A 9,433-nucleotide genomic window follows, 5' to 3' on the forward strand; every position below is an offset into this window, starting at 1 on the left:
TCCAGTGTAAGCAGTAGATGCAGAATATCCTTCCTACACATTTCATTGTTAATCACTCTATTCTGACAGTTTTGTTTTCATATTGTGATGTTTGAGCTCTCAAGCCTGTTTATTCTTTTCTCAGAGTGTTAACCAATGAAATTCCAATACCGAGCCTTGAAACTAGCTACTGTCTAGCCACAGTTTAAATAATTGTCACAAAATTAAAAAGGAGAACTGTCCCCTCTTCCTTTCCACATACAAAAAAGCAAGTAACAGGCTCATCATTGAATTATTTCTTACCAATGTTGTACATATAAGAAGATAGATCTTAACTTCAGAGATTGTTTTTTTCTGTGAACTGTAATCTCTAAAAAGACTATATAATTCCAATTAGTTGCCTTATTTACTATGTGGTCCTTGCAATACTATTTAAATGGGTACAACTACTTTTGAAAGAAGAATTACTTGTGAGTTTTCTTTAATGAGCCATAAGAAGATTATTAGCTTGTCCTTTTTTCTACCACTGGAATAGAGATTAAAATGAATAAAATCTGCAGCTTAGGGGATTTCTCATTTAAACAGAGTTAAGTAGTCTAGTGTCATCTCTATGCCTCAGTTTTCTTCATTATTAAAAAGAGCATATAAAGACATAGGGCTTTTTGTTATAAAGTTAAATTAGTTATAATAGTGACTGACTCAAAAGTACCACATAAATATTAGCTCTTTCTAGTTCTGTGCACTCCTGGGTGTGGTGTGTACACAGAGCAGTGTGTACTATGAAGGGCTGAATGAGACCATTGATGGGTCTTGAAAAGAGATGGTGTTGTGGGGAGAAAAAAAACACTGATTTGGGATCAGAAGACCTGATTTTGAGTTCAACATCACATTCAGTAGCTCCGGAGCTTTGAACAAATCATGTAGCCTTTCTGAGTCCCCTTTCCCTGTTGTGGAAAGTAAGAGTAACAATAACCTGTCTTGATCCTTAGAATTTCTTTGAAAATCCTCCAAATTAATGCATGTGAAAATGCTTTGTATCTGGGAGCACTTTATGACGATGTGAATGCTGATTGTAATAAAAGCATAAGTGGATTCTCATTCTACAGGTTTTGAGCCAGGAAGATGAGGCTACATTAGTATGTTCTAGATAGAATTTTAGAGTCCATCTCTCAGGCTACAGTGACTTTTTAAAGCATCATCATATTTATTCAAAACTTTTTCATTCAATAAACATTTTTTGAGAGACTGCTAAGCACTAGACACTTTGCTAAATGTCAAGGATACAAAACCATATAAGACAGAGAATTTGTTTTCAGGGAGCTTTTTCCACTTAGCACAGAAAGAAAGATGTAAATAAATATAGGCAGTAAGGTTTAATAGTGTATATTAAACCTTATCATTATATCTTATATATCATTTAAGTATAGAAGAAGTAGATGGGGGAAGTAGTTGAAGGGGTGATGTTCAGTTCTCAGATGACAGAACAAGGTTTGGGCCTTTCCTTATTCCTTCCATACTCAATCCTCCCAGACTCCTGCTAGCTGATGACTGAGCAAAGGCACACATGTGTGGGAGAACCATATGACACATAAGGCAAGATCACTGAACACTTTGCTCAGGTCAGCTGACTATGTTATATAGGTAAATCATGTGTGTGTTTAGCGGGGGGAGGATGGAATAAGGCTAACAAATATAAGGTTGCTTGGAAAATTCTAGCTATAAGTTATAACTACAAAACAAAAGCAAATTTTTCTAAGTATATGATAAAAAACCATACTAAGTGCTTCACTGAGTTATGAACCCATAACCTCAGTCATAAGAAGTAGGCTCCTTGTGCAATTCCCCATTATTATTTGATGAGTACCAACATTTCAGTGTAGACATGAATACTCACAATGGATTTAACTACCTATCGTAAAGTTTGTACCAGGGAGATAGTTTAATGTAGTGGAAAGAAGCAGTCATTACATATTTGAGTAAAAGAAAGGACGTGGAGAAGAAAGGAGGAAGAAAGGGAAGAGGAAGAAAAGAACTAAAGAAAGTAGCAAAGGAGAGAGGGAAGATGTAATGGGTATTAAAACTGAATGTTTAAACCCTTGACTCAAGTTACATAAAGTTTGACAAGTTATTTAACCGTATTCTCTTCATATGAACATAGGGCAATACCTTTCAGGGTAATTGTGAGAATTAAAAATTACTTTTATAACATTCTTGGGAAATAATGAGTGCTCAATAACTTGTTGTTGGTAATTCTTGCATTTAGGTAAATGATGATGCTGCTACCACTTATCAATGTCACCAAATTGTGGATAGCATTATGGTACACATTTTCTTACATAGTTATATGCAGAACTATACATATTGTAAAGGTGTAGTTTTTAGAACAGAATCCTGGATTTGTAAAAAAAAAAAAAAAGCATTTAAAAATATAAGTAATATACCTTAAAGAGGCATGTTTCTCAATGTTCAGTTGGATGCACATATTCTAAGAAAATCTAAATAAAAACACTAGCCCCTTTACATGTATCGAAGGAAGAAACAAGCATCAAGCACCTGAACACCATTTAAACTGTAACATGTACCTGAAGCCGTAATGCTCTCATCATTTTTCTTTTGTAATTAAGGTGCTTTTGGAGTCATAACTGAAAGTCATTTTTTTTTTCTTGAATGATGGGAATGAAGATTAAGGAGAAATACTCACGGATAGGATCTGGTCTCCTCTCTGGAGCTCTCCACTCAGGTCTGCTGGTCCACCGGCCAGAATGAAGGACACAAAAATACCTTCTCCGTCTTCCCCGCCCACAATGTTGAAGCCCAGGCCAGTGGAGCCTTTGTGCAGCACCACCTTGCGGGGCTCCCTGCAGAAACAAGCAGAGAACACAGCTCAGAGGTGACCCAATCAAGACTTAAATGGCTTTTACTTTCACTGGGATATGAGATACCAGCAATTCACTTACTTCATTTCCCAAAGTAAGATAGATCTTCATATCAAGAAAGATGTTACTATCAGGGAAAGTACTGAATTCCTCACTGAAATAAGTGCCAAAATACCATGCAAAGCCATTTCTTAATTCCAAAACATTTCCCTAAACTAGCCTTACTTCCACTTTAGCATCGTTTAAAACATCTGTTTTTATATTGAGCACCAAATAGCACTCGGTAGGATGGATGTATCCAAAAAGAGAGGGAAAACTTGGGGAGCAAGAAACTAGATTGACTAGGCCAGACATGAAAGGTCTTACAGAGTTAATTAAAATTTACTCTGTAGGTAGTAAGGACTCATTGGGAGACTTTGAGGTACCAGGAATAATTATGATGGGAGGCAGAAAAATCAGTTAGGATGTTGACCAAATGATCCAGGTCCCAGGAAGTGACAGCCTAAACAATGGTGATAGCGGCAATCATGAAAAAAAGACAACATGAAAAGAAAGTAGGAAAGAGAAATAGTGGGCCCAGACAAGGACCCAGGCATTGGAGGAGGAGGGGAGTAAGATTATCTAAATAAATCACAAAAGGGGAAAGGTAGTGAAGCCCAGAATGAATGTGATTTTTACAAGTTTCAGTTTCAGATAATGTTGGCACATCCACGTGGAGATGTTTGGAAGCAGTTGGACACAAAGGATAGGATTTGGGTCCTTAGATCCAGATTTGAGGTCATCAATAAAACGATAAAAGATCATATTTTGAGTCAACAGTTCACTGAGATTGTGGAGAGGCCAGAAAATTATGGAATATAAGATTGCAAGGGATCATAGAAGGCATCTAGTTCTATTCTCTATGTAAGTAGTTTTAAGAAATGTATTCTGCAAGCCTTAGATTTGACCAATGTGCCTTTTGTCATTTTTGGGGTTTTCTGTTACTCCTCACCAGAGGCTATTTTTCCAGTGATTTTTAGGGAGAGTGAAAGAGAGAGGGAAAGACAGAAAGAAACATCAATGTGAGAGAAACACATTGATTGGCTGCCTACTGAATGAGCCCTGTAGGTCAGAAATCTGATTGCTTGTCTAAGTCACCTGTTTGGAATTTCACAAGGCTAAAATCAATGTATCAGCCAGGCCAAGCTCTGTTGGGAAGCTTGCGGGGGGGAGGGGGGGGGTGGAAATCCACCTCTATATCATTCAGGCTTTTGGCAGAATCCAACTTCTTCCATTTCTTGTGGTTAGTAGGACTGCATGAGTTAGGGTTTTCCAGAGAAACAGAACCAATAGGAGATATAAGGGATTTTATTACGAGGAATTGGCTCATGCAGTCATGGATGCAGAGAAGTCCCAGGATCTGCAGGTTCCAAGCTGGAGCTCCAAGGGAGCTGATAGTGGAAGTTTCAGTTCAAGTAGGATTCTGAAGTCAGGAGAGCAAAGTCCCAGCTCAAAGACAGTGAGAAAGAGAAAGAGAACATTTTTTTCTTACTATACTTTTTTGTTCTATTCAGGCCCTCTATGGGGTTGGGGTCACCCAAATTAGACAGGACAATCTGCTTCAGTCCATATACTAATTCAGATGTTAATCTCATCCAGGAATACCTTCACATCACCTAGTTCTGCCTCTCTGCTGCCTGATGGGGGTGCAAGTCCAGCTCTGTTTGGCCCCCTGACACCATCCAGTGGAGGGGATCATAACTGCCTCCCCAGGCTGTCCCTGGTGGGGTCAGAACTCTAGCTACTGTATAGTGTACTAGTACTGGAAGGGTGAGGGGATACTTTTCCCTTTGGTGTTTGGCTGGAGTTGGGGCTACTATTATCAAAAGTTTCCCTGTTCTATTAGCCTACCCTTGCCCCAGGCTTTTGGTATAGGAGCAGGCTCTTCTTCTATTTTTAAAAAAATTATTTGTTTTTTAAAAATATATTTTTATTGATTTCAGAGAGGGAGAGATAGAAACATCAATGATGAGAGAGAATCATTGATCGGCTGCCTCCTGTATGCCCCCAACTGGGGATCAAGCCCACAACCTGGGCATGTGCCCTGACCAGGAATGGAACCATGACCTACTGGTTCATAGGTCGATGCTCAACCACTGAGCTGGGCTAATTTTATTTTTAATTAAGAGGGAGAATTAGAAAGGTATGGGAATACTCTATTTTGGCTGGAGCCAGAAGTCTGAATCTGAACACAATTTGAAGATAGAGGTCAACAAGGTTTTGATGAAGAGTTACTGTCTCCCTTTTCCCGAGTATAAAAACACTCTTAGTGGATCCAATGAGATTCAAGCTATACATAGTAAACATAGATATAGAGAAGGGGGCTAATATGACTCTAATGTTTATCCATGTCCTAGACATTGTGCTTGATGCTTTCTGTGCATCATCCCATTTATTTCTCAAAGCAGTCATTGAAAGGAGGTACACTGATGTCTGCAACTGCTTTGAAACTGATCCAAAAGAAAGATGGATGGTTGATTGATAGATGGATAGGTAACCTGCACAGCAAGTGTAGTAACATGTTCATAGTGGAATCTACGTTGTGCATTGTAGTAAAAGTCTTCAAACTTTTATTTGTGCTTGAAAATTTTTACATAAAGTCTTAAGAAAAATCATCAACTCGATGAAGACATTATTACGGCAACTTTTTAAATTAGTGAAATGAAATGCTTGCCCAAGTTTTTACTGTTTCTTAAGTTGTAAAGGTAAGATTAACACACAGATTCTGACTCAAAATCTCTGAGTCTAGAGCACGATCTATTCCAGAGACTGCAAATCAGCAAGCTGAAGGTTTAATCTGACCTACTGTGTTTACACGTTTTTGAATTAGTTGCTTATTTTTAAAATTAGAAAAAAAATGCCTAAAATATGGATTTGTGGCTTCATGTGGAATCAGACATTCTATCAACAATGACTCTCAAACTTGTTGCATAGCAACCACTGGTTAGAGCAGGGTCCTCTTTAGAGGGGCATTTATTCTCTACTGTGCCATCACCTCACCTCTCTCTCATGTTTCTCAGACAAAAAGGCTGTCAGTTTCACCTCATGTACACTTCTTGCAAAATTAAGAAGAAAGTGAACTATCTTGCACCGATGCTTCTATCAAAAATGGGAAAGTGAAAGCTTTATGGTACTTACAAAAATGGGAGAGAATATCATTCCTTTGGAAGTAAGAGTTATTCTTACATGGTTACTATGCAAAGGGATTCTCTGCAGAAAGAATACAGCTTTAAAAGAGCATTGTGGCCTGACCAGCGTGGCTCAGTGGTTGAGCATCAACCTATGGACCAGGAGGTTATGGTTCGATTCCCGGTCAGGGCAAATGCTCAGGTCGTGGGCTCAATCCCCAGGGTAGGGGTGTGCAGGAGGCAGCTGATCAATGATTCTCTCTCATCACTGATGTTTCTCTCTCCCTTCCTCTCTGAAATATATATTTAGAAAACAAAAAAGAGCATTGTGAAACCTCATTTCCCATAACTTCTCTATGTTACTTACATGGGCCATTTTATTAGTGACTCTGCACTTTGGTATATTGCTTCCTATTTGCATGGACATAAAGCATGTAATTCTTGAGTGACAGTAGGTTTTATGTATTTTACCTGGACCTCATTTATTTCAAATGATCTGAACAAGTCTTTACACCCAATTAGTTGGAATTTTCTTAATTTGTGAGATTTAAATGTCTTTTTTAAAATACAATTTTATATTGTAGTGAATTATGATGCTTATTTTAATAATGGGGAGAAATAACAAAGAAATAAATCTGTAAAATAATATGCAAATATAATGTCCTAAGCACACTCCAAATGATTTACTTTTTCTAATTTAAATTCCTTATACTGAGGACTGATTATATTAAAGTGTATATTTTAATTTTTTTCATTTATTTTTTCCTGTTAGAAAATAAAAACCCTGTGAAGTATTAGAAGTTTTATTTTATTAATACTTAGATAAGCCAACTTGTCTAAGCTTGTTGAGCTTAGACACATAGTTAATAAATATTAGAGCTAGTTCCTTTATTGATTATCTTAATATTTATTTTTTTAGAGCAGCTTTAGGTTCATAGTATAAGAGGAAGGTACTTTAGGTTCATAGTATAAGAGGAAGGTACAGAGATTTCTTATATAGCCTCTTCTTCCACACATGCATAACCCTCTGCCCATTATCAACATCCCCTCACAAGAGTGGCACATTTGTTACAATTGTGGAACCTACAGGACACATCATTATCACCCAAAGTGCATAGTTTTCACTAGGGTTCACTCTTGGTGTCATACATTCTATGGCCTTGGATAGCTATATAATGCCATGTATCCACCATTATAGGATCATACAAAATAGTTTCACTGTCCTAAAAAAAAAAATCCCCCATGCTTCATGAATTCATCTTCCTCTCCACACAACCCCTGGTAACTACTAATCTTTTTATTATCTTCATAGTTTGGCTTTTCTCCAGAATGCCATATGGCTGGAATCACACAGTATGTTGCCTTTTCAGATTGGCTTCTTTCATTCAGTAATAGGAATTTAAGGTTCCTTCATGTCTTTTTATGGCTTGATAGGTCATTTCTTTTTAGCTCTGAAAATATTTCATTGTCTGGATGTGTCACAGTTGATTTATCCACGCACCTCCCAAAGGACATCTTGGTTATTTCCAAGTTTGGGCAATTATGAGTAAAGCTGCGATACACATTGACGTGAAGGTTTTTGTGAGGATGTGATTTTTTCAACCTCTTTGGGTAAATGCCAAGGAGCATGTTTGCTAGATCATATAGTAAGAATATGTTGAGTTTTAGGAGAAACTGCCAGACTGTCTTCCAAAGTGGCTGTACCAGTTTGTATTCCCACCAGCAATGAGTGAGAGTTTCTTACCAGCACCTGGTGTCAGTGTTCTAGATTTTGACCATTGTAAAAGGGGTGAAGTGGTATCTCATTGTTTTGACAGAGCTTGCCTCTTTACTGCAAGTTAAATGTTTTGTCCATTAAATGGAGAGAGAACTTAATAAAAATTAAAAGAACTAAACTAAAATGTATTTTATATAAGCCAGAGGAAGACTGGAAATTTTAAAAAGAAATACAGTATCCCATATAATAAAAGCCTAATATGCAAATCGACCGAACAGAGAAACGACGGGTGGAACGACTGGTTGCTATGACATGCACTGACCACCAGGGGTCAGATGCACAACACAGGAGCTGCCCCCAGCCTGCAGGCCCCAGGCCAGCCAAGGCGGGTGCCACTGGGGGCCCCCAGATCGCCTGTCTACAGAGTTGGTAGGGGACGCAGTTGGCCAGCAAGAGGGCTGGCACTGCCTGTCAATCCCCTCACCCCTTCATCGCCCCACTGGTCACCTCCCACAGATGGAGGCAACTGCCAGCAGTGTCAGGGGGCGAGGCCAACGGGTGGGCAGCACCAGGCTGGCCAAGGCGGGGGCTCCCCAATAGCCCTGCTGGTTGCCCACAGATTGGCCCTGATCACCGGCGAGGCATAGGGACCCTACCCATGCACGATTTTCATGCACTGGGCTCTAGTATTTATAGAATACAGCTTCTAGAATTATTGACACTCACAGATTCACTTTAACTGCCCCTAGCTTCCATCATTTGAACCACGCATTTTAATATTTCATCCTATGTTGCCTTGTACTAGTATCTCTCTGAATGTCATGATATCCACTTTAACCTATTTGTCCCCTCTAAGTCAAGCCTACACTCTTAGGATAGCCTCCTAATTGGAAGTGTCTTTGATTCCAGTTTCAATGTTCCAAACATATTATCTCTATTTAAATGCATATCTGATTTTCTTAGTTTCCTGTTTAAATGTCTCCAGCCATCCTATATTCCAGCCATATCAAACTCTTCGTGTTCCCCTGAGTTTGACATGTTGCACCATACCTTCATTTCTTGGCTTAAGCCATCCAAAAGCTCAGCTCAAGTGCTACTTCTCTGACTCTCCAGGTACAGGTGATCACTTGCTCCTTGGGGCCACATTGTGCCGTGTCCACATAACTTTATTGTGGTATTTATCACACAGTGCAGTGGTTATTTACTCTTGTATGTGTCTCTCTCAATAATCTGTGAACTTTGGGAACCCAGGCACCAGCATTTCCCCAATTATAATAAGATGACTGACAAATAACAGTAATTCAGAAAATAGTTATTAAATGAATGAATGAACTCCCACAATGATTTAGACCTCACTTTGCTCTTTACTTCATATTATCCATAGGTATCTTCAGGTTCCACATCCACAGATTCAACCAACTGGGCTAGTTTGGTTGGATCCATGGATGCAGAATTTGTGGATGTAGAGGGCTGACTGTATAATTTCCCCCCTTTTATATTTTATGCAAATATTGTTCCTTTTTGCTGAATTTTTAAAAAAATACTTTTAAATTGAGATTTAGAGAGAGAGAGAAAGGGAGAGACAGAGGAAGGGAGAGGGAGAGAGAGAAACATTGATGTGAGAGTGAAATATCAATTGGCTGCTTCCTGCATGGCTCCCACCTGGGATTGAGCCTGAAACCTGGGCACGTGTG

At 38.8% G+C, this 9,433-nt stretch overlaps 1 protein-coding gene across 1 annotated transcript in view; it reads right to left on the bottom strand.

Annotated features, from left to right (window-relative positions):
- The window catches only part of DLG2 (discs large homolog 2), a 1,585,094-nt gene that overhangs the window by 341,910 nt on the left and 1,233,751 nt on the right, over positions 1-9,433 (bottom strand). Inside the window, exon 13 of the mRNA XM_006763751.2 lies at positions 2,681-2,837. Within this exon, the coding sequence (XP_006763814.1) occupies positions 2,681-2,837 (157 nt within the window). The remainder of the gene's footprint in view (positions 1-2,680; positions 2,838-9,433) is intronic.

Source organism: Myotis davidii, unplaced genomic scaffold (genome assembly GCF_000327345.1).
Source record: "Myotis davidii unplaced genomic scaffold, ASM32734v1 scaffold499, whole genome shotgun sequence".
NCBI classification, from domain to species: domain Eukaryota; kingdom Metazoa; phylum Chordata; class Mammalia; order Chiroptera; family Vespertilionidae; genus Myotis; species Myotis davidii.